A 26,323-nucleotide genomic window follows, 5' to 3' on the forward strand; every position below is an offset into this window, starting at 1 on the left:
AAAATCCTGTCTGGTTGTCCACTTTCTCCTACTAGAAGAGGCAGGCCTTTTTCTTTTCTTTTTTCACAGAGAGCCTTTTGTTGTTAGGATGTGTTTAGCAGATGGAAGATAACATGTAACTGATTTTGTCAAGACTAGCCACTCGACACAAAGGTGGAGAGAGGCACAGGCAGACACAGAGAGGAACGCCGGTAGCTCTACCTTGACTGGGAGGGGAGGAAGCACTGGAAAACACACAAGCCCAGGAGTATGAGCCTCAATGAGCGCAGAAAACTGGGAAAAACCAAACCACCCAGGGCAAAAGGGGACTGTTGAGCAGGAGCCAGGCTCCCAGGGGTGTCACGTGGAAGCAGCCTGTAAGGACACCATTGCCTCCTGCGCCTGCACCGAGCGGAAGCAGGGGGCTCACATGGCTCAGGGCCCCCCAGACAGGGCCAAAGCACCTCGATGGGATGGCCATTCAGCTTAGCATCCATCAGGCTGAGGGGAGGGAAAGGAAATATCTTTACAGAGTCTGAAAACCTCCCCATGCCTCCTCGACCCACCTCTTACATGGTGTTTTTAAATATGAACATTTAGGAAGAAACAGACAAAGGTCGTCAAGCAAGCAAAATAGGTATGTGCATCCCGAGAAGCAAGCGCGAGGCCCAGGCCTGCTTCTCAAGCTGAAATGGGACAGAATGTTTCAGGAAGACTGTTAATGAACTCTAGGTAGCACGTTGTGGGAGGTGGGGGAGGGGTGGAGCGCAGACTTGAAATCCAGACAAGAGCCCCTGGTATTAGGAGAAGATTTTCTAGTCATTAAAGTCAGTGGCAGGGATACTCCTTTGTGACAGCTGGAAATATATCCCCCTCCTCCCTCCCAACAAAGCTGCAACTATCCCCCTTGCCGCCCTTTGGGGTGTGTTTCTATAGCTGACAGGGGTGATCTTTCCTAGGACTCTAAGAGTAGGCCGCCGAGGAACCCAACGTACCTAATTACCGGCCGGGTCTATGGTCTTAACACGGTGCCTATTCTAGGGAAGAGAAAAGCCCAACTCCTTCCCACAAAGTGTGTGAGGGCAAAGGCTCACGCTGAGAAAAGAAACAAGGAAAGCGCAGGAGTCACAGGGGCGATGGGAAGCCAGATTCCGGAGTTCAAATCCCTGGACGGAACCTTGAAAATTACAAAGTGCATGCTCCAGACTTGAGTGGACGGTTTTGTCCTAAAACAACAGTCTCTACATTAAAAAAAAAGGGCTGAAAGTACAGAAAACAATGTGTCAGCAAAAGGCTGCTGGGGGCCAAATTAGAGAGGACTCTGTTGTTTCTCTCTGAAAATCTGTACTTTCTAAGTTTTCATAATTTTGACTACCTACGCTGGGTTTAGAGCAAACCAGGTGGAGAAAAGGGAGAAGGTCTATTTCAGGCCGAGGGAAGACCCTGTGAAAGCAGAGGAGCCTGAAGCAAGACAGGGCAGTGTGGATCCCGCGGTTTAGTTTGGCTGGAAGGCAGGTGTGAGCGCAAGAAGAGCTGGAGCCGGGCCTATAAAGGAGGCATGCCCGGAACACGCTGCGGGGCGGGGCCGGGGCTGGTGCGCCAGGCAGAGGAGCCCGGGAGCCAGAGAAGGGAAAGATGTTGCACGGACAGACTGCTGTGCCCAAAAAAAGTGAACAGTGATGACGGCCTCCTCCCTTAGGGATAATGTATAGCACACGGAACAGTACTGTTCGCAAAACCTAAATGGTTCCTTTTTCTTCCCCACAAGGAAGTCCTGAAACCTAATCTGATTAACTGAATGGACACAAACGTAACCGGCAGTTTTAAAAAACAATTTACAGCTTCCCCGCCCGCCAAACATTTTCAGCGGAGGAACATCCAGAACTCACCTGACCATAAATTGTGTACACAGTCAAGGGATAAAAAAGTGAACCTGCTGCACCCACGCCAACGCTCACTCCCCTCCCTCCAGGAGCAGAGGGCTGCCCACCTCTGCGGCCACCTGCCTTATTTATGGGACAGAGTCACTACCCAGTGCTTGAGTGAGAACTTTCTCTTTGCCTGCCACAGCACATCCCATAAATTCAAAGGATGCCAAGGCGATTGTTCACCCAGAAACACTTGGTTAGAAATATAAAAATATGTATCCCTATTCCTTTAAGACGACCCCGGTTTCTCATTTTGTCTTTGTAAGGGGATAGACATTTCCTCCCATTTCCAATTTAAAAGGAAACGGGGTTGGAGACCCAAGGCGGTAACTTTTGCAAGTTACCGCACTGCCTTCTCTGAAAGGGAGAAAGGAATGTTGAGGAAATGGGGGAGAAAGCTTAAAAAGAGTGGAACACTAACAAACAGGGCCTCCTCTCCTTTTCACCTTAAGTCTTTTCTCTCCCCCATTCACAGCTTTAGGTCCTTTGTTTGTTTAACAAACCATTACAATCATAGCTGGTTCAATGGGGAGGAATGTGAACCTCTCTAAGTAGCTGTCCTGGCAATCCACATGTGTGGTCCATCCCCAGCCCATCCCGGGAGGGGCTTCAATGTGCTGGTCTGTGCTCCAGTCGCCCCGGGGGCCAGGCACCTTCCTTACAATAAGGCCCAATTTCCCGCCACATGCTTGCTGCTCCTTCCCAGTAGCCTAGAGTGATGCCTCTCTTCCCTCCCTGCCTGCTGAGTGAACCGCCCCATCCTGGCTGCCTGGGCTTTGTCCCACTCAGCTGCAGCACAGGGCCTAGGCTGTTCGCCACCTCTGTCTTCAGCCCATGGACTCACCACCCAATACTTGGCAGTCATATTCCAGGATCTAGCTGGTTATCATACAGTCTATTGCACCATGACCAGAAGATAAAATGGCAAGACCTCGCCTTCCCGCCCTCCCCCCACCAACTAATTAGAACTGCCTTTCTCAGTTCCTAGTAGATATGTTAGCCACCTTGGGATGGATTTCAATTTCTCGGCCAATAAATCAAAATATTATTTAGTAAGACAATTCTACTTCAAACAGAACCAAAATAACTTTTAGTAAAACAATATTAGATTTCAGTTGAATTCAAAGTCCTCTTATGCTCCTTTGTCTACTAATGTCCATCTGTGAGATGGGCTAGAAAGGCATCTTTATCCCCACTTAATAGGTGAGGAAACTGAGGTCCAGGGACTAAAGTTCTTTGTGCATAGGTACTAAGAAGAAGATACGACAGGGGATGTACTATACCAAGCAAAGCCCCCAATGCACAGGGTTAACTTCCCTTCACGTCATGACTGCTGACAACGGGTGACCAGAGGCCTAACCCGGGTGTTTTGAGCTGAGCGGAACATTCCCCACTTCCACCTTGCCATTGCCCCCAGCTAAGCTGTCTACACAGCGTCTGACTCTGGCAGTAGCTTTTACAGCAGTATTTCCCAACAAAGCCTAGGAAGCTGGAGTCCCTAGGGCAACTTGTACGTGACTAGCATCTTCCTTAGGCTTATCAGTCAACATCTTCCACAGATGGGAGGCAACCTTTACACCTCTTCTTATGTACACAAGTTGGGAGTGGAGATAGGGCAGCTTTAAAGCTTTTGAACTGACGGGTTGACAGCGGAAAATTCCAGAGATTTGCAGGTATTATCAGGGCTGTGGGTAGGGGACAGCAGAGGATATGAGAAGTTGCTAATTGCAGGATCTGATTCCCTGAAACACAGAGAATCCTAATGCTGTTTAAAAAGAAAAGGTTAAAACAATTCCATTCTAAGGTACTTCACAGTTTGAGGGGAAAGATATTTAGCCTTTTTGAAGTCCCTTGAACCTCCTGCACATCCTTGATTTATTTGACTATGTGCTTCCAAGCAGTTGCTAATACACATGTTCAGATAGAAATAATTTTTAAAGCAATCATGGCTTGTGTACTTACTCGGTGACAGGAAACATCAGCTCCAAGACAGTCAGGGAGTCCTCTCAGAAGGTTTGAGGCCTCAAACCTGTAAGAAGAGATCTCGCACACCTTCAGTGAGTGAAGCGAGAAAAACACCCCCCGCCCCACCGCCATGAAGCAACTTGAGCTTGCTTACTTCAAAAGCACGCATGCACGCGCACACACACAACTGTGAATGTACAGAGGATATTTTCTAGTGCTTTTTAGGTATTTTAATAGATGACAGATCAATTTCAAATTTTAAAATCCTACGGTATAATACTTCAATAGACCCACCACCCTTAATTTTAAAATGTCGCAGATATACCACATGGTAAAAGTCTGATATATTTAAAAGGGGTGCTAAAGTTCATAATCTTGTAACGTAAAAGATTTTCAATATCTCATATAATCTTGCCCAAGAAGATCTTTAAGTATTTATATTACAATCTTTGTCCTACTTGTAAGTGGATTAGAAAAACCCTGATGTTTCTCCCTGCTTTCTACAAGTAGAGAAAAACGCATGAAATTGCTTACATAAAATATTCAAAAGAGCACTCAGAGGAAATAGCATTTTTTTTAAACCAACAGTATTAGAATACCATAAAACAGGTATGCAAATCCATGCAATAACAGAGCCTAAAGCAAATTATGAATTGAAAAAAAATCAGCAACAACCAATAGGTACTCATTTTCAACAAAAGCTTCACATAAAAAGCTTCCTATCTCCATACAGATTTATCAAATGTGCAGGGTGAAAAGGCTGAAGTCTGCAATTTGCATACGTGATTCAGTGGTTACCAAACCCGACTATGTTAGAATTACCAGAGCAATCTTTTAGAAATGCACATTCCCAGGCCACAGCACAAACTAAATACAAACTGACAGCAGCACCAGGGCCCTGGGAACTTAGGTTTTCGTGAAGTCTCCAGAAAAAGTCTACAGCCAGCTTCACACCACGATCCCTGATGAGCACTGGGAAATAGTTATCTCTGTTCACCAATTAATTATAAAAGTCAGCTTCCTCCTGCTAAGGCTATTCCAGCCAGTTGATACTCTTAGAGGCAAAGCTTTCCGGGATTTTCTTTACCAGTACAAGGGTAAATCTATTACGTAATAGCCAATTATATCTCACCTAAGGGATTTATTCACTGGGTTGCCCGTTTTCTTAATTTGATAAAAAAGGCAATGTCCATTTATTATGAGTAACCTCCTTGTAAGTTACAAATGGAAAAGTTAGGGCCATTTTCAGACAACAAATGTCTAAAAATAAGCCACCACAATTTAGGGAAAAAGCTGGAGGCGAGTAGGTTCTCTGAATCATCCAGAGTATTTGTTTTAAATGTATTCCTTGCTTTGCATGTATAAACATGTCACAAATCATCTTCATGGTCCATCTCTCATCTCAAAATGCTCAGCATTTATTGCGGTGGTTTAATTGGGTGGTCTCCAAAGGCCTATATTAATTATTTTAAGAGCTTGAGAAAAACATGAAAGCAAGAGAGCAGAATTCTTCTGGATGATTCCTCCTTTGCTCCTACCCATCTCACCCATGGACAATGCCAATTTATGAATTCAGAGAGGCAGGGGCTCTCTTCGGCTTCACTAGAAAGGGCGCACATGACACGAAGTACGCAAACCAGGCAGCGGAGTAGCTTAGCTGCATTGTCAAAATATTCAAATTATCACTAAAAGAAAGCGATTCCTTTCTGAATTCAACAATGCCCCTCGGCCTCCGAGGGCTCACACAGGAGCTTATTCTTAAGCTGTTCAATGTAAGCAGCACCAGTGAAAGCGGAGAACTCTGGCAGGGAGGAGATCAAGTCCCTCGGCCTTTCCCCCCTGCCATCTCAGCCCGGGTCTAATGCTTAAATAGTTAACAATGCAACAGAGAACCCAAAAGCATGCTTGGCCCCGGGGAAAAACCATGTGCAGTCTACAACAATTTAATAAAGCACAGCGGAGACAGGAAAAATAACACGGACACATTTGACAGTATGCCACTTGCAGGCTGGTTTTCAGGTCTGAATTTTAGATTTCAAAAGTCAGAGAAAAAGCTTCTAATAGGTGGGTTCTATTTAAAATAAAAAGAATACAGTTTTTTAATGAACCTGTAATGTAAAATATTTCTAACTATACTCATTTCTGAGCTCCGGAGAAGCAGGAAAAATCACATATTTCTAGAAAATGGGATGGATGCACAGTAAACAGATCATGTATGGTGAATGGTCTTAAATAAAGGGGAGATATTCAGGGGGAAGTGATTTGTTTATTCAGCGATGACAAAAACTAAAGTTTCCTGAATCTAGAGCGTTCGGATTTCTAGAATGCATTTTTGGCTGTCACAGTCTGTTTTTCTAGGCATTAGCTGCTGAGGGCTGCGTTTGAGAAACACGGCTTCTTCTCTGTTAATGAACTGGTTTAGCTGCCTGCTGAGCATTCACTGAAACCCGAATTGAACAAAGGGATTTCCCTCCAGTTTCAGCTCATTCACTTCAAGCTACTCCCGATTTCACTTAAGTAAATTCTTCAAACTGACTTTTTTTTTTTTTCCCCCCAAATGATTTGAGTGGGAAAGAGCCGGGCAAGCCCTGACACTGGGAGGCCTGTCCCGGCTTTCAGAGAAAGAGTTCTCTGCGTGGAGGATGTGCAAGCCCTGTTTTCGAAAAAGCCTCTCAGATAAGTTCTTCCCTGCTCCCCCCCACCCAAGGGCTATAATTCCTGATGGAAAGGAGCCTACCTTTCCATCAGGAATTAAGCCCACCTTAAAATTTGGTATATTTTAGACAAGTAAATCCTACTTCAGTGAGCTGATCACTGCAACTGAGATTATACCTCTGGAGTGGAGGCCGTAAATTGGATATTTGTATTCATCTCAGAACAACCGAGTCGTTCTGAAGACGACCCCCGAGGCCCATGCTGTGAAAGAGTAACTGGGAGTGTGAACAGATCCGTGAGCCTGGCACCTGGCCCCCTACCTTCTGACACAATCCCTGGGGGGCTTCAGTCACAGCCCAAGGTTTCAGCTACTTCTCAGGGTCTTCAGTCCTGAACCATCTACTATCTACCTTCTTCAACTATCAATCTATCTACTACTGCCTTCAGCCATCAATTTCTTTCACATTTCAGACGAATCCATGTAACTTCCTCCTGCAACTCTCAGCTTAGATACTGTCAGTGGCCCTGAAGGCCCCCTGTCCTGAAGCAGGGGCTCCACACGGCTCACCCTCCAGCATCACCATTTTAGCTACTGGCACTGCTACGTAATAAGAGCCAACATTTAGTGGATGCTCACCAGGTCATGGCCATTCTTTTTCACGGCTTTCTTTAATGCTCCAAACAGCCAAATGAGTAGGGAGCATTAACCCCACCTTAACTTATGGGGAAACTGAGGCTGAGGAGCTATGTCAGTCGGCCTATGGTGGCACGGTCAGTGAGCAGCTGAGCTGGGCTTTGCATCCCAAGCGTGGGCTTTGAGAGTCTACGTTAGTAACAGGTCACTCTCTTCACCATGTTGCTTTCTGGCTGCTCCCAAGTCAGAAACCCTGGAGGCATTCTAGATTTTTCTCACCGACTAAGCTTCACAGTCTTCGGGCTTATTGTCTCTCAGATGTGTTTCCTTCTCTTCATTTCCATAGTTACCAGTGTTTGGGTGGTGTTTTGCCTTCATGACACAGTCCAAATCAGTGCAGCAGGACAACTCTGGAATTTTACTTTGTTTGTCCTCTCAACAGTTTTCCTGTCTAGCTCATTTAAAACAGGTGCAGGCTTTGTAATTGCTTGTGTTTCAGCCCAGATGACGGCAGAAACAGTCTATCCTTCTTAAGGTCTAAACCCAGTGAGGAGGTTCTGCCCAACTTCAGAGTTAGGAGGAGGTTAAGAGGGTGAGAAAAAGATACTCTCCCCTAAAGGAAGGGGTGGTGGGGTGGGGGTGGCGGGGTGGGGTGGGCCTTGCACAGCAGCTCTGTCCCCAAGGCAGGACAGAACCTTCTAGAGGACAGTGGTGGCTGTGCTCAGGGAGCCCAGGCCTGGGGCAAGAGCGTAGGGCTTCAAAAGCTACTCTCAGCATACACCAAAGGCCAGCCCTCACCCACCAGGGGCCACGGAAACCTTCAGGCTCTAGGACACATGCCATGGAAGAAAGGGAGACTGCAATGAAGAGCGACTGCAATGAAATTTCTCTCTAGGTTGACAGAATGATGAACACAAAAGGGAGTGCACTTTCCGCATGCTTGACACGGGAGGGGAGTGAGAGTCAGACTTATGAGGGCGCCTACAGGGCAACGCCCTCAGGGTCATGCGCATCTGTGCTACAGACTAGTTTCCACTGCTACAACGCTGAGCCAGGTTATTTCTCAAAAATTTGCTACCCCTCTGCTGCAGAGGCGAAGGGACTCTGCAGAGGCGCTGGGGTCTGTGCTTTGGTCCCGGGGCTGATAGAGCAGGAAGGAAGGAAACAAGGGCAGATGTTAGGAGTTTACTCACAAGATTAATGCCTCTGATTCCCTATGCAAATACCTAGACAGGGAGAGGCAGAGAAAGTTATCTTTAAGGCCTTTATCGTAAACTCTGAATTGCTTAAAACCAAAGGAGAAAACATAAGTCTACCAGGGATTAGGAAGTGAGAGGCTGATGCTGCTAGACTCCTTGAGGCCCAGGACAGCCCTGCTTCCGAGCCTGGACATGCCCCCCCTAGACCAGCCCACTGATACAGAGTGGGATGTTGGTTCCCAGAAGATGGAAGTGAAAGTGTGCTGGAAACTGAGGTGTCAGAGAGGAGAAACCACATAAATGTGACTAATCTGTTGATTCAAAGACACTGCAGTAATCGTAGGTCCTTGTGGCACCAAATGTCTACAGGGGTTTGGACCCTGAGGTCAGTCACGTCCTCAAAACAAATTCTACTTAAATCCTGTGGCTGAACATCTGAGACTTCAGAGGAGGCTCATAAAGTCCCTGATGAAAACCAGAGAGGATTCTAGATAAGCTGAGATGTATCAGCCAGGATACTGAGATTAGAACATTTAGAACAGGGAGCTCTGGTTGGCTGAATGTCAGATGTACAAGGATCATCAAACAGGGGACCCCATCTTCCTGGTGCACAAGCACCCACTAAGTCTGCCTGGCATGAGGGGCACGTCCAGAGGGCAGACAGACAGACAGAAGGAGCCGTCTGGGGAGCATGTGCCCCATCACGCAGGCTGGGGGGCCAAGCCAGTCCCCACTCTCTGCTTTGGTTAGTAGGAAAATGAGTATTTTCTATTAAATGGTACGAGAGAAGAGAACCCACAAATGGGGAGCTTGGAAGTCGGGGTGGGTTGAGCAAGCAGATAGACGTTTGGAGAAACAGAGCACAGGGCTACTCTGCTCTCACAAGGGTCTGGCCTCTGTTGACCTTGCTTCCCTTCTCACACTGGAAGTGGGGGGTGAGGGAAGATTGGAGGGGGCAGTCAACAAACACAGGCCCAGCCCCAAACCCTCACCACCCACTTTCCAATCGGTGGCACCCCAAAACTGAGTGGGGATGAGGGTACGCAGCAGAATGGGGGCCCAGCCCACTCTACTGGCCAAAACTCAATTTTCATGTGGCTGCCTTCAAACGACTACCAGCCTGGCAAATAAAGAGCTCATACGTAAAGGGACATTCCTATGTACTGGAGACGGAGATCCCTATGGACCCCTCAGTCTTTCTGTTCTCAGACTGGCGCCCCTTCACCCTTCATTCTGGTCACGATGCTGCTGTCAGAGCAAGTCTTCTAACATGCAAATACGGTCCCGTCACTTGGCCATTTGGAATTAATGGGGTCCCATTAATTTCTGTCAGTTGCAACCAAGAGTCCTGACTGATGCACTGCAAGTTTTTAATCAGGACAGCAATACGCTCAGGCTCGAGTTATAGAAAGAGACCTCAGACAGCAGACAGACAGAGTAGCTTCTGCACGTATCCATTCTATACATTCAAATCAGTAAAACAGTAATTCCTTGGGAAGAAACACAGCCAACAATTTTGTTAAAAAAAAAAAAGTGCACACAAAAAGTCTAACTGCAGTAATTGAACACTGAAGCTTCTCTGTAAAACTGAGTGTTCACAGGGAGCTCTAAATCTCTCCTGAGTTGGAACTTGCAACACTTTTGCGTACTTTAAGTTGAATATACAGGGCAAACTGGAACCATTTTAGGAAAACAACAAAAGATGATGATCACCCTAATGTGGTTCTAATTTACATGCTGGTTGTAAGTGTGTGTGTTTTTATGAATCACTTTTAATTCCTGTGCTCAAACAAAAAGGAAAAAATTACCTTGGTAATGCCACATAATGGATCAATTAAGTTATTCCCCAAATAAAGTATACTTTGTTATAGTATAAACATACATAACTGCTAGCGCTATTTTAAACACACTGATAAAGAAATGTGCTTTATTCATTTGTTGTAACAATAATATTTAATACTCTCCTATATTATGCCCCTGCTCTCAGCTCCCCTCAGGTCTTGACTACTTTCTTTTTGGGGAGTCAAGAAAGTGGGAAAAGAAAGTTAATACTATTTCTTAGATAGCAACTTTCCTTACCTAAAAGTGGTGTATGATAATGAGTTTTACTCTCCCTTATTCTTTTACTAAAAGTATACTCTACCTAATACAGGTTGTGGTTCCTATAGTTAGTTAAAAAACATTAACCACATGATAGTATTCTGCTGGACACAGTCTAGGAACGGATTGGTGGGTGCAGAGAGGACCGGCTATGGAATCAGACAGCTCTGGGTCCAAACACTGGCTCTGCTACTTGCCAGGTATGTAACCTCAGGCAAGTTCCCTAACTTCCCTTTCTGCTGACATCCCTCTACATGGCAGAGCTGTTACGGGATGATGCGTTACAGATGTACACACAGAGGCACAGTGGGGCAGAGTCTGAAGTTTATGTACAAAGGAGTTGTGGCCTGTTCATTAAGTATCAAGAGTGCTTTTACACACTGGATACGCTCACAATTAGGAAATATTAATAATCTGTGTCAAGATACATCTAACAGCAAGAATGTAAGTTTTTGATTCAGTTCAATAATCTTTCTTTGATTTGGACCACCATGACAGAATTCTTTTCTAACATGTTCTTATAAAAGAAATTTCTAATTATTTCTCGCCTGCTTCAAAGTTTTGTATGTCATGTAGTCTAGAGACTTCTAAATTCTTAAGCAGCATAATATTGTTCGCTGGGTTTTTATGGCAATGTCACATTTACTGGAGAAAACAATTACAACTGGACCTTGCATGAACTGGTCTCACACATATCACGAAGCTACACAAATGATATACAGAAGTGATTCTGGCATTTTTAGATTTTTCTTTTGAATGTGTGGGTGGGGAAGTGGACTAATTTCAATTAGAACCATTTGGAGAACAGGAACTTAAACACATATATCTAATATTCTCTTGACTTTGGCCTTTCACCTGGAGCAGCTGTGAGCAGCCTTTCTAGAAGTCAGTCCCAAGAGTAAAATGAAATTGGAAGTGGTTTATCTAGTTTAAGACAAAAAAACCCCTTAAGGATAAAATGGGATACAAGGAAACTTACAAAGAAGATTGGAATAAAAAAATATGGCAGATTATAGTCAAGGACATTTTGTAAAAAAATCTGTGGAGAGAGGCCAACAGTTATGGTTAAGCAATACTGTTAGCACCAGAGCTGCAAACAGGAGGGTTCCTTAAGGGTGAAGAAGGCAACGGGCTTAAACAGAGAAGTAATACATTTTACAGAAGAACCACCACCAGAATGTTGGATATGAAATTTAAGGCTCGAACTAGGTGTCATTATTTTGAAATGGGTGTTTAAAACAAATTATAATCTCCCCATGTATGGTGGAAAAAAATAAAAACTTCCGATAAATATCAGGGATCCCATCAACCATGAGTTCCCACAAATTTAGGTTACCACCACTGGATTTAGCAGCATACTTATTTCATAATTTTAGGAAATTTGGACAGAATATATGCAAACTGAAAAACCACCTCATGTTACGACGCTGGAGCATGATTTAGAGACTGAGATGTAACGTATGCAACATTCTAAATATGATTCTAAATGGAGAATAAAGCACCCCCCCCCCCCAGCTCCCCTAGTATTAATCTGTTTTCATTTGAAAACATCTTTGTAAATGTCAGGGAGGGAGGTCCCAAGTTTCTAATAAACAAGTCATGATCAATAAAAGTCAGTTGTATAAAGCCCCTTATTTCTAAAGTTACATGAATGAATAAACATTAATGACAGTTCTTAGCATGTTTTCTTGATTTTTCTAAAGAGTGAAAAACAGCCTTTTGTATTCCCCAACCCTTGTTTTTCCTTCAAGGCCTACAGTTCCTCCAATAAGAAATCCCAGACAGCGAGTATTCTCTGGGACCTCAGCCCCTCTACTGCAGAAGGCTGCGGCATGCGCTCTAAAGTAGGAGGACTCACGCTGGCCACGGCACACAGCCTGGGCAGGAGTCAGAGGGTGCTGTGGGGAAACACTTACCTTTTGGGGTCCAGAGGAGTTTCAGATGTGACCTGAAACAGAGGCCACACCAGATGTGAGAGCAATCCTAGAAGAGGAGGGAAAAAAAATCAAAAGGTTAAACAAAGAAAGGCATTGAAGGAAGCCACACTGAATACTGTGTAAGGAGACACTGACACTCAGGACCCAAGTTCAGGAACGCCAGGATCAAGCCCTGTCTGTCCATATACCATCATGTCATAGTCCAACCTTCCAGAGACGCATCTGAGTTCTTACAGAATTGTTCATTTGAGAGACGCAACGCAGTGACGTGAGGAGCCACAGCCATGGTACCAGAAGGCCTACGTTCAGACCCAGGTGTCACCTGGAGCCACTAGAAACCTCTCACCGCTTGTGGAACAGCTCCCTGCCTCGGCTTCTCACCTGCAATATGGAGACAATCACCATACCTACCCCAAGGGCCTTTTGAGGATTAAAGGAGTCAGTGTGAGTGAAGTGCTGAACACTGCACCCAGGAAGCCAGCAGTACTGGTATATTTGCAATTCTTTTCCAGAGACCCCAACTCAAGTGAGAATATCTCAGAGCTTCAGGAAGCAATCAGATGATAATCAGAACCTTTTGTAAAAGGGTCAACTAAGAACACTATCCTCTAGCAAAAGGGAGTGTGGACCCACCGAAGCAGGGCTTGAAGGGGCAAGAGGGGAAGACAATGTCAAAGAGCCAGGAAAGATCATTAAAAGGCAAAAAACAGCCAAACAACCAAACAAAAAAAAAACCTAAGACTAAAAGGAACCTTTGCTGAACTCCATTTTTTTTCTTTTTTCAAAGACAAGGTTACTACTCAGAGGAGAGGCCTGAAGGACAGAACTTGTTGACAATAAGTGTACCTGTCTTTCCTGTCATTCAACCTAACCCACAAGGAGGATGTCTCCTTTCAATGACTAGGTAAGCCCCTAATAGGTCTGCTTTGTTTGTTAGATGGATGAAAACCATCTGAGAGGGAGGATCTGGTATCTTTCTGCTAGGAAGTTTGCTGATGGAGATAGACACACACAAAAACATGAAGACTTCATATATGCCGATCCCCAAACTTATTTTGAGGGCTTGACTCTCATTAAATTACTTGACATTCTTCTTCCTGTATATGACAACAGACTTCAGGCCTAAGAAAAGGGCTCTTTTCATGAAGGATCATGCAGTTGACATTAACTGGTACTATAAACACAGCAAGAACACAACTTTTAACTGCAGTCACCCCCCTGGGGCACGCATGTCAGTCAATCAATGGGGACAAGATATGCCTCATCGCTTTTAAGCTGAAATATCCAACGCAAAAGTGTGGTTTGACTCCCCACTTCTCCTTCCACCCTCCATCCCCCTCCCCCCAGCAACTTAGGTATGATGTCACACGAAATTACTTCCAGAAACTGGGAGGACAGAGCAGCCAAGTTATAAAACCTAAGTCCGAGGCTTACAGCTTTCTTATCTACAAGTTAATACTTCTGGGGGCGAGAGTCTATCAATGATCAAGGCCACGGTAATGTTCCTGTTTCGTAAGAAATCTAAAATCTCAGCAGAAACACAATCTGCTGACTCGATCACATTCGTACAGCCCACGCAAGTGCCTATCCCTACACAGGACGCTCCCACGACTCTCCAACATGTAAAACTGTTTTTTAAACCTCATTCCTACTTTTAATCAAGACAGAAAATAGATGTCTTTGGACATAATCTTGGAGTAAAAATAAAACAAAAATAACACGGAGAATAAAATATGAGCCAGTTCCTATACTTGTATGCTTACTTTACCACCACCCCCCAACATTTTCTAAAGTTTTCCATTATGATTTTAAGATGTCATTTTTTTCCCCAAAGAATATTGACAACTATTTCCCACTTATAGCTCTGGTTTAAAAAGCAGTTGGGTTTAACTGGAGAATAATTCAGAACTGGGCTGGTCTTAGGCTCCTGTGAAATCACGGGAGTCAGTCCTCTAGGATCAAAGTTTCCTTTACATTTTTCACTGAGAGTCAAGGGGTTCATAAAATACAGTAGTAGTAAAGCTAGTTACAGAAACTGTCAAAGGTTTTGTTTTGCGTCATTTAACATTCCACCATAGAATTAAATCAAGTAGAATGGAAGTCTGTCCATCTCAATCACTAAATCTGGTCACGTGAAAGTCTACAAAACTCTAAAATTTTTTTCATCTTCTTACTGAAAATATCTAAACACTATGTTGAGACATAATTTTTAAAAAGAATATTACAGGAGAGAGCTTGGATTTGAAAAGAACACCACCGTACACTTTCTATGCCTCCTGTTCGCAGGCTGATGGACTGCCCAACCAACTTGCCATGCTGAAAAACTGTTTAATAATTCTCCATAAAGGAAAGATTTTAAAAAGCTATAGCACCAATCAGGTAACAACAGATCAATCAGGTTTTCCCAAAATGTAGTATTTGCCATTGAAGCCTGCATAAGTAATTACATTCAAAGTAATGTATGGGGAGCTATCAATCCCCATTCATTCAGCATGCATTCACTGAGCCAAGAGCTTTGCTGGGCTTGGAGATATAAAAATGAATACGACACAGCTGCTTTACTTCCAGCTAAAAGAATACACCTAAACAAAGAGCTACAGGGCAATGTGTTAAGTACTATAATAGAGGTGTGCGCAAAGGGCTGGGGGCCAAAGGAAGAAGCTATAAATTCTTCCTGGGAAATCAAGCCAGTGAGGGGAGATATAAAAGAAGGTCTGGTGATGTTTCCTTGCGATAAATTCGACTTTTTCTTTAGTGTGTTGTCAAAAGTAAGGCAGTAATTTTAGGATTTATGAACTGTTCTCATAGCAAATGCTAAATTGGTCTAGAGTTTTATTTATGTTTGACACAGACTTCCGGTTATAATATCCTAAGAATATACATTTTTAAAAATAACTATGATTTGTTGTATTCCCACTCAACACACACAATCCAGAACAGCATGAATAGTTTGAATAGTTCCCATGAATGAAGCTTAGATACAAAGTTCAAAGATGTTTCAAAATGTAAGTGAATAAAAGTCACATTCTAGAAACTTGGTAATATTATATTAACAATGCTTATTTTCAGTATCAATTTTTTTCTCTTCTTCTGAAAGCAAAAATAAAAGAACCACCTGATTATATATCATGGCTAACATCTGCCTTTCTCTACTTCTGTGTTTAAAAAAACAAGGAGGGTGTTGAATCAACTTCTACTTAACATCATTTATTATGCATATCATATTCCTACTTATAACACAGTTGTGACAGAACCTCCATTGTTCATTACACACTAGCCCCAAACTCGAGTAATTCTAATGTAAGCATGAGAAACCACCGTCTCCTTTGGGGTGAATTTCCAAATTCCTCTGTGTTAAATTGAGGTCTAATTTTCCCTGTGCCTGGTTTTCACATGAAGGTCCATTCCACCCCATGTGCTCCTTTTCAGCTGTCAATAAACAGAGGCAGTGAATTCCCCCACGGCTTCACAAAGCTAGTTAGGCAGAGCCATTCATTCCTTCAGGAAAACAGGGCATTGATTTCAGCGAGTTCCCAGGGAGCAGCTGCAACAAAGAGATCAAAGGCCCACCTCTCTTTCCCTCCATTGCTTTCATTACGCCAGGCCCAGACAAACAGCGACAGGTTTCCTCGAGACAAGGAGAGGGCCCAGCAGACCACCTCATGGTTCAATTCAAATTCATCCGTTTCCTACATTCCAGTGACAGTCCAGAATGCTAACCATGACAAACCAGCACAATCAACCGGCATAATATACTGCTCGCTAGTTCATCCAAGGGCAGAGGGAGAAAACAAGCAGGGAGGGAAGTCCTCTGCCTCTAGGACCCGCTGGGCTGCCATGGCTCCCCGACATTCCATAAATAAACTGCACCCGCTCACTCTCCCTTTCTTTCTCCACCCTGCGATCCTACAAGCAATGGTCTCACTTAATCTGCAATTTCTTTCGTGTCGCCGTACCCAATCTACTGGGACACTCTATTCTAAACGTAATGGGGCTGCTGATGACAGGAGGGCGGCCACACGCACGGCCCTTCTTCATTCGCACCCAGGAAACTGCTCCCATACGACGAACTGAGAGCTGTAATTCCTGGGGCTTCCCTCAGGCCTTTATCTCCAGCCGAGGCCACACGCCCTAAAGAGAGACTCGGCGTGCATAAACTCTTGTCTGCAAAACACACACCCAGACAGAGATAGAACAGTTAGCTTTTTGATGGGAGCTAGGTAATCACGGAAACTAGTAATCCAAGCTCTTAAGTTGACGGTCTGTGTGTGAATGAGGTGTGTGTGTGTTTGTGGGGAGTGACGAAGGTTAATGAGGGGGAGAGGAGAGCCAGAGGGAGGAACTAGGAAAGAAAGTGGATTATCCTGACTGGTTCCCTACACTGAACACACAGAATTAAAAGATTTCCAAAGTCCCCACTGAATCCTGAACGGCCGCCTTGACTGGCTACCACATTCATGAAAGCCTGGAATAAAATGCGTTCCTTTTATTGTGGTCTGTTCCATTTCTGCCGCTAACCCTGAGTAAACAAGGGAATACATGGGTTAAGTTTCAAAATTCCTAAACTAAAAAGAAAATAAACAAGATTGGAATGAAAGGTATGGAGAACTCATTCCTTGACACAGAACACGACCTTCCCACGTGTCCATCTTAGGAGCTTCGGGAAGGAAGCGGGGGAGGGGGGCCCTTTCACTGATTATTCATTTGACTGCCAAAGAGGCCATTTTGTGTAGGGTAATAAACAGCCCTCAAAGTAAAGACTTTTGACTTTTCTCAAACTGGGACAGATATAAACTTAAGAAAACACAGAACTCCCAACTGTGCATGAAAGGTGGCGGAATTCTTGGAAACTCAAAGCTGACTCTGGCGCTAACTCACTTTGGCCTCTCTGCCTCCCTTCTCTTCCAAAATGGAGGCAGAAACATCTGTGAAGAATTCCTTTACAAAGTATTGTGAAATAACCGTTCCTCAAAAACGATGTACCTCATCGAAGAAAGCTGGTCTAATGAGTTATTCTGTAATAGATCTGTAGAATGCAATCTATAACAGATCACTCTAATTCAACAGAGCTGCTCTGGAAACTCCTGTGTCTCTATAAATCAAATCACTTTTTAAAAGCACTCAGAAAAGTTGCTACTTGAAGGCTACAGCAAATGATGAAATACACTCATCAATTCATTTACATACTTTTCAAAAGCATTTACAAAGCACTTAGAAACATCAATTTGCTCTTCACTATAACCAACTGAGATAGATGGTTTTATGAATTTCTATTTTTGTACGAGGAAAACAGCCTCAAGAGAGGCAATAAATTGATTTGCCGAAGTCACAGAACAAATAAGTAGATGAGTCACAACTTTAAATACTTTTTCTAAATCCCATGCTATTTCCATTGCACCTAGCTACCACCTCTGCATATAATTATTCACTGACATTCTTTGTAATTTTATTAAATAAGTCCTCAGAATCCATCTGTAAGCTCATTGCATTGTGCTGCCCATTCAAGGAGGCAGTGTTTAAGAGTATAGGCTCTGCTATCAGGTTCAAGTTTTAGTGTCAACTTTTAGTTGTTTTGTAAATTAAGCAATTAATACTATTTCCAGAAGCTGAATTCCCCATCTGTAAAAGAGGAATAGTACCTTCTTTCATAAGCTTCCCTGGTGGCTCAATGGTAAAGAACCTGCCTGCAATGCACAAGATGTAGGAGAAGCGGGTTTGATCCCTGGGTTGGGAAGATTCCGGGAGAAGGAAATGGCAACCCACTCCAGAATTCTTGCCTGGAGGATCCCATGGACAGGGAGCCTGGCGGGCTACAGTTCATAGTGTCACAAAGAGTTGGACGTGACTAAAGTGACTTAGCACACACGCATACACCTTCTTTCACAGGGTTTGCAAAGGATCAAACTGCTAGTAGGACATAAATCAAGCTATTTATTGACTAACCAATATTTTGAAGTGTCTACTTTAAGAAGACCTTTCTAAAGGTAAGTAACCTATAGAAAGCACCTAGAGCAGTATTAGCATATAAGAATGCTCAGTAATGGTAGCTGTTATCACTGATGCTGAAAATCAAACCAATATAAAACTTTTTAAAACGGGGAAAAAGATACTTACTTTTCAATAAAAGACATAAAATTTAACTTTCAGCATCCAAATTACATGATTCCCTCCAGCACTAAAAATTTAGCCCTCAAGTCTATATTTTTATGGGGCCAAGTAATTTTAAAACCAAGATCAAACTGTCACAAAAGATAAGCACCTATTCAAAATAGAGAGACTAACTGAGTTGTCTTGAAAAAATAATAACTGAAACAAGTGCCTGGTTGCTATAAAGCAACAATGTGGTTTTTCTGTAAAATTTTATAGAAAAATGCAAGTTTTATTTCTTGCCATTTAACCATTTTAAGTAGAAATGTATTGGTGATAGGCAGGAATTCACAGACGATTGCCACACAAAGAGAAAAATACCTAAGAGGAATATTTGCTTTACATAGCTAGTGCTTCAGTAAAGATTTGACCCTCATACTAATCATTAGGAGAAAATGGGTTGACTTCCGAGCATGGAAAAAGACTGCCAGTGGTAAACGGCAAATCTTACTTTTTCCTCGTTGTCTCATTTTTCGTAACCCTTAATTGATAGATGGTGGTACGTGGATGCTACACTGCAGAGTACCCAAAATACTATGGGAAGACAAAGACAGGCCAATAAGTCCTACAGAGCCAGAAGAGGCTCTGGAAAGGAGATGGATTTATCCAACTTTTACCAAGTATGTAAGCATGTCTAGAATATTCCTGATTGTCCTTGAGCTTCATGGGATTTTCTCTGAATTCTAAATATGTCATTTAGTGATTCAACTGTCCTTCACTGCTTCTGCTGATGTGCAAACTTAGATGGGCCCCCCTCTTAGTTTTAATATTTATTTATTTGGCTGCCCAGAGTTTTAGTTGTGCCATGCAGTATCTTTTAGTTGAGGCATGCAAATTCTTAGTTGAGGCATGTGGGATCTAGTTCCCTGACCAGTGATCAAACCCAGGCTTCCTGCATTGGGAGTATGGAGTCTTAGCCACCGGACCACCAGGGAAGTCACTTTTTTGTTGTTGTTTTTTAATCCAAGCCTTTGATATTTTAAAAGGCAGGGAATTTAGGCCACATTTGTTTGACTAAACATCACTTAATGCTCCTTCTAATTCTAGAGTTTTGTGATTTTAAAAATTACTGCTCATTGCATTACCTACTATATAACACATCAGTTTAAATGTGTTTGTTAATCTATAGCCTACTAACACCGAGAATTTTTTTTTTCCTTCACTACCATTTATCCCAAAAATTAATAGTTGGGAAGAACTCATAAGAATGTTTACAGAAGTATGTCTCACAAAGAAACTGAGTCCATAGCTGTGAAAGTTTGATAGCTATTTCTTTCCTATGACGGGCTAAGAATTACCTTTTTATAACCACCTTTAACTGTCTTTCCAACCATATGAAACAAACATATTTTTAAACAAAAGACATTCAGATATTTGAAGACAATTTTAACAATCCTTGACCTTGAGTTGTTGATACTGGTCTTTCCTAGTGTAAGTACCTAGTGCTATACGTTTGCCTCTAAGCACTGCTATAGGTGCATCCTATTTGGAAACACATTTCGTTTCTATCTGGTTGAAAATACTTCTCAATTACTCTTTTCATTTCTGTCACGTGGGTTATTTGGTAAAATTCACCAGTGTGCCCATTTGGGCCTGGGTGTTTTCCTTTTGCAAAGTTTTTGTTGGTGGTGATGATATTGTGTTTTGAATGTATACTATTAATTTGATGTCTTTAATAGATATAGGGCTGTTCAGGTCATCTATTTCTCCCTGCATGAATTCTGGTAGTTAGTGTCTTCCTAGGAATTGGTCCATTTCATCTAAATTCTCATATTTATGGGCAGAAGCTGTTTGTAGTATTCTCTCATAAGCCCTGTAAAATCCATGAGGTCAGCAGTCATGCGCTCCTCCTTCCTTTTTGATACTGATAATTTATGTTTTTTCCTTGGTTAGCCTTGCTATAAGTTTATCATTTTATTAATCATGTTTAGAAACTTTTCATTCTGTTGATTTTTCTTTATCATTTTCCCATTTTCATTATTTTTTTACTTCTCTAATTTTTATTATTTACTCTCTTCTGCATGCTGGAAGTTTAATTTGTACTTCTCTAGTTTCACAAGGTAGAAACTTCAGTTACTGACTTTAGGTTTTTTCCTAACATAAACATTTAATGCTAATTTCCTTCCAGGAATTATCTTAGCTGCATCCCACATGTTCCTGGTGGCTCAGTCAATAAAGCACCTACCTGCAATGCAGGTGACCCAGGTTCAATCCCTGGGTTGGGAAGATCCCCTGGAGAAGGGAATAGCTACCCACTCCAGTATTCTTGCCTGGAGAATTCCAAGGACAGAGGAGGGCTACCGTCCATGGGGTCACAAAGAGTCAAATGTGACTGAGTAACACTTTCACACATTTTTATAGACTATATTTTTACTTTTTGTTTAAAAAAGTATTTTTAAATTTTTCATGAGACTTCTTTGATGCATGCATTATTTGAAGTGTGTTATTTTCCAAATATTTGAGAATTTTCACACTATCTTTTTGTTATTAATTTCTATTTTAATTCCCCTGTTGTTTGAGAATGTATTTTGTATGACTGCCATTCTTTTAAATGTAAGGTGTTCCATATGGCCTAGAATGTGCCCCTGGGTTATTTAGAAGTGTGTTATTCAGTTACAATATATTTTTCCAAATATATTTGTTGTAATTTAATTCCATTATGATCAAGAACATTCTTGGTATAATGTCAACCCTTTTAAACTGACTTGTTTTCTTACCCAGAATATGGTCTATCTTAATAACTGACCTGGGTGTGCCAGAAAAGAACATGTATTCTGGTTTTGTTGGGTTCGATAGTGTTATATATACATACATACATACGTACATACATACATATATATATATATATATAGTGTCATGCGTGTGTGTGTGTGTGTGTCACTCAATTGTGTCTGACTCTTTGCAAACCATCAGGCTTCTCCATGGAATTTTCCAGGCAAGAATACTGGAGTGGGTTGCCATTCCTTCTCCATATAGTGTTATATATATTTATAAATATATATAAATATATATTTATATATACATATATATAGTGTTCTATAAGTATCAATTAGGTCAAGCTGGTTGATACTGCTGTTTAAGCCTTACACATCTTTACTGGTTTGTTTTCTACTTGGGGTATATATCTTACAAACCCCAACTTCATTGTTATTATTTTTACTTAAATAATTATCTTTTTAAAAACATTTAAATTAAAAAGGGCTTATACCTTTTCACAGGTGGTTACCATTTCTGGTGCTCTTTATTTCCACTTGGTATTATTTTCCTCTTCCTGAGGACTTTTAACATTTCTTGTAGTGTAGGTCTAAAAGTTAATAATTCTTTAAGCTTTTGCATGTCTGAAAATGTTTATTTCACTATTTTTTAGAAAAATATTTTCACTAATTAATATATTTTTCTAAGTTAACAGTTTTTTCTTTCATCAAAGACACTGTTCCACTATTGTCTGGTCTGCATTGCTTTTGATGAAAAGTCTGCTGTTATTCTCTGTTCCTCTAAATTTATAGTTTCTTTGTTCTCATTTTAAAATCTTTCTCTTTATTATTGGTTTTAAATTATCTGATTATATTGGTGCCTTGGTATAATTTTCTTCATCTTTTTCTTCTTTGGATAACTGCTATACATTTACTGAACCACTGAGATTCGTGGACTTATGGTTTTCATCAAATTTAGCAAACTTTCAGCCATTTTTAAAAATATCTTTCTTCTGTTCCCCTTTTCCCTTGGATAATCTAATCATACATATATTTGGCTGTGTAAAGTTATCCCACAGCTTACTGATGGGCTTTTTCCCCCAGGCACTATGTGTGTGTGTATTTTATATAATTTATATTGCTGGGTCTTCAAGTTCAGTAGCTAGTCTGTTGTTAATCCTGCCCATTGCATTTTTCATTTCAGATGTTTGTTGTCTCTAGAAGAGACAGTTTTATAGCTCTCATGTCTCTCCTTAACAGATTAATGCTTCCTCTATTATCTTGAACATACAAAACTAGCTTTAATCATAGTTCTAATATCTTCATTTAGTGAATATGTTTATTAAAATCTTATTAAATAAAAATCTAGTTATTAAATTTGTTTATTAATATCTGGTTATTAAATCTGTTTCATTTCTGAGTCCATTTTGTTGCCTGAATTTTCTCCTAACCACTGAAATTTCCTGTTTCTTTGCGTATCTGGTAAATTTTGATTGGATGCTAGATACTGTTTACTTTATCTTGTTAGGTACTGGATTTATGTGTTTCTTTAAATATTCTTGAGCTTTGTTCTGGGCTGCATTTGAGCAACTAGAAACAATTTGACCCTTCATTTATTTAATGTTTTGGCCATACCATGTAGTATATGGGATCTAAGCCTAACCAGGGATTAAACCCATGCCCCCTGCAATTGAAGCACAGAGTCTTAATCACTGGACCACCAGGGAAGTCCCACAATTTGATCCTTTAAACCAGGAGTCCACAAATTATGGTCCATAAGTCAAATCTGGCTCACAGTCTATTTATGTAAATAAAGTTTTATTTTAGAATACAACCACCCCCATTCATTTACATATTGCCTATTGCTGCTTCATCATTACAATGGCAGAGCTAAATAGTCGCAATAGAGGTCATATATGCCTGCAAAACCCAAAGTATTTTCATTTGGCCCTTTATTAAAAAAGTTTTATGATTCCTCTTTAATGGCTTACTTTTAAGATTTTTCAGGTAGGAACAGAACAGCCTTTTGTCTAGAATTAGTTCTGCCTCACCACTGAGGCAGTACTTGGGAAGTCTTTTCCCAAGACCTGGGGAGTTCTCTCCAAAGCATGCACTAATCAGTACTTAGCTCAAAACTCCAGGGGAACCCGCTAGAGATCTCCAGAACTCTCTCTTTGTGTAACTCTCTTCTCATCCTCTGTCCTGAAAATTCTAGCTGCCTCAATCCCCTGAATTCCCAGTTCTATCCCAGCTCTATCATCTCAATTCAGGGTGACTACTGAGCTGTGTTTGGGTTCTCCTCTCACACTGTGTCCTTGGGTACAACATTTGTTTCCTTTATCTCATGGTTAGCTGTCTTATGCCATTTGTCATCCAAAGTCTGAAAATCTTTTGTTTCACACATTTTATGGAGTTTTGTCTGCTTTGATAAGGCAGGACAGTAAATTCGGTTCCTGTTCCGACATCATGTTTCAACTCCTTACATTTGCATTAGTGCTTTATATTTACAAAGAAGTACTGACAAATCTAAATTATCTCATTTCATCCTCTTTACACTGCTAAAATGTAGATATTATAAAAAAGTGCAAAAAATTGTCTGGGGTCATATTATAGAGCAGTCCATGTCTCCTAGTTATTTTCTCTTCCATAAATATATATAATTATTCAAAATTTACTATATGTAATGATGTAAATAATAAAAGATTGTCTTCTGTACAAAGTATACTATAAAATAATTTATTATGAGCATCTCACACTTATAATACCAAGCAATACTGGATTAAAGAATTATTTTTTTAAGGAGTAATACATATTAATATCTTTTTTTTTTTTACTTTATTTTGCTTTACAATACTGTATTGGTTTTGCCATACATTGACATGAATGTTCCTTCACTGGGGTTTTGATTAAAGAATTAATAGTTACTGAATGCTGCTAATGGCTAGGTCTATCACCTCAATTAATCCTCATAAGCCTCGTAATTATTATTACTGCAATTTTACAAAAGACAAACTGTGACTAAGAAAGCTTCATTAGGTTGCTTATAGCATACTCATTGGAATCACAGCCAGAACTCAAGCCAGGCTATGCCTGGTTGGAAAACTTGTGCTATCCACCATGCTGTCTGCTCTCTAATTTACAGCTCTTAAAAAGGGCACTTATGGAACTAAATTGATAGAACACTAAATCTTCAGCAACAACATGACATTAGGAATCATTTACTAAAATTACCAAGATCTATTCATTTTTACCAAAGAATTTCTAACCAAATAAGCACTGAAAAGAAAGTGAAGCATATTCCTAGAACAAATTTCATACCTAGTTTTTCTCCCAGTCATCCTTAGAAATATACAGATGATTGACATTTTCATTACCTTTTTTTTTTTTTTTTTACTTACCTATCTTTGTGGTCAGGAGGCAACAAAAGAAGGTTGTATTGGGCAAAGTCAGTAACTACTACACAATCCATTTTCCCATCCCACTTTCCCATCTTTGTAAACCAAACACACAAAAATGCCCACCCTCATGGAGTTCATCTTCAAGTGAAAGGGAGAACAGCAAGTAAAATATATACAAGAAAGTGGTTAAGAAAAATAAAGTACTGTAGGGAAGGGAAGTACTAGGGGTATAAGGCAGGGAGAAACAGGGGTAATTTGAACTAAGCTAGTCAGAGAAGGCCTCGATGAAGCAATGACAGTTTTGTGAAGATCTGAAGATAAGGAAGCAAGTCATGTGGCTATTTGTGGGAAAAGTACCTGCAAAACCCCAATGAAGGAACAAGAATATTGGTGTGGCTGAAGCAGTGAGTGAGGACAAGCAGTGATAGGTTGGGTTAGATCAGAGGTAATGGGGGCCCATATCATGTAAAAGTTGATAAGCCTCTGTGAAGAGAGGCACTGGAGTCACTGGAGCAGAAAAGTAACATGATCAGACTTAGGAGTTTTAAATAATTTATCTGGCTGTCATTTGAAGAATGGATTATAAGGGGAAAGCATAAAAGCAGGGAAGCCAGATAGGAGGCTATTTTAATAAGACGAAGGCTTGAACCAGTATGGTAGTGAAAGACGTGGCAAGCAGCAGTCATCTTCTGGATATATTTTAGGTAGAGTTGACAGTATTTCCTGATACAGGGGATGACTAAAAGATATAATGATAGTGTCATAAAGACTATGTGAGCAACTGGAGAAATGTAGTTGCCATATACTGAGACAAGGAAAACTAATGAAGAAAGTTTAGCTGAAGTAGAGAGTATTAGCCATTTAATACTGTAAATGTTTTCAGTGATAGAGGGAATAATTCATTTCCCAGGTTAAAAATATTTATTCGAATCTATTTCAAATGTTTAGATTTCAATGAATTAAAAAAAAAAAACCTACCACAAAACAGGAGATCTTGTTTTTCTTTCATATGCTACAAAGAAAAAGTTATCAAACAGAAATATAGCTACTCCAAATGATAAAATGAGAATAAAGCTAAATTCTCCCAATCTGCAATTCTCCATTCATTTCTTCTATTTGACAGATTTTCACAGATAAATGAAATAGAATTTGTTATACCTCATTAGTCAAACCATTCACATTAATGGCTTTTTCCTGGGGTGCTGTGCCCCTCTTACCATCTGCCACAACAATGTGACGACTGTGAGGCCCAACAGGATGGATGTATGTACAACCTCAGATCCATGGAAGGCACTTTGCTCCTGCTAATCATCACCCTGATAGGAAGTCACCCAAAGAAACAGATGGCCCTAGCCCAAGATGTGTAATTCAAGCTTTCTCAAAAACAATTATCACCTAACAGTATTAGAAAAAGTGAAACCGTCCTTAAAAAATAAGAACCAAGTACTACAAAAAAAGTTTTCCTCTAAAAGTTCTCTAGAAAAAAATTTTCATGTAATTAGAAAATATAAAAGGTTGGAGGTGAACGACAGAAAAAATTAAAAAACCAACTTACAAAAGTCAATGATGACTATGTTCCCTCAAGTAGGCAGGGAAAAACCTAAAAACAAAAATAAAAATTATTAGTTCTATATAGTAGTTGTGTGCACATTTTAAATTGTACCTTTACTGAGGTAACTGCAAATTCC

The 26,323-nt window shown here is 41.0% G+C and overlaps 1 protein-coding gene across 13 annotated transcripts in view; it reads right to left on the minus strand.

Moving 5' to 3' along the window:
* Window positions 1–26,323, minus strand: part of PLAGL1 (PLAG1 like zinc finger 1) — a 95,511-nt gene that overhangs the window by 18,036 nt on the left and 51,152 nt on the right. For 9 of the 13 annotated variants that reach the window (XM_069598606.1, XM_069598603.1, XM_069598611.1 and 6 more), the window contains 3 exons: window positions 26,191–26,235; window positions 12,377–12,443; window positions 3,870–3,936 (listed from right to left, as the gene is read on the minus strand). In XM_069598606.1, the coding sequence (XP_069454707.1) occupies window positions 3,870–3,886 (17 nt within the window). In that variant the 5' untranslated portion in view covers window positions 3,887–3,936; window positions 12,377–12,443; window positions 26,191–26,235. Of the gene's footprint in view, window positions 1–3,869; window positions 3,960–12,376; window positions 12,444–26,190; window positions 26,236–26,323 lie in introns of all 13 variants that reach the window. The other 4 variants (XM_069598608.1, XM_069598607.1, XM_069598613.1 and 1 more) reach the window with 2 other exon arrangements.

This window comes from Ovis canadensis, chromosome 8 (genome assembly GCF_042477335.2).
Source record: "Ovis canadensis isolate MfBH-ARS-UI-01 breed Bighorn chromosome 8, ARS-UI_OviCan_v2, whole genome shotgun sequence".
NCBI lineage: Eukaryota > Metazoa > Chordata > Mammalia > Artiodactyla > Bovidae > Ovis > Ovis canadensis.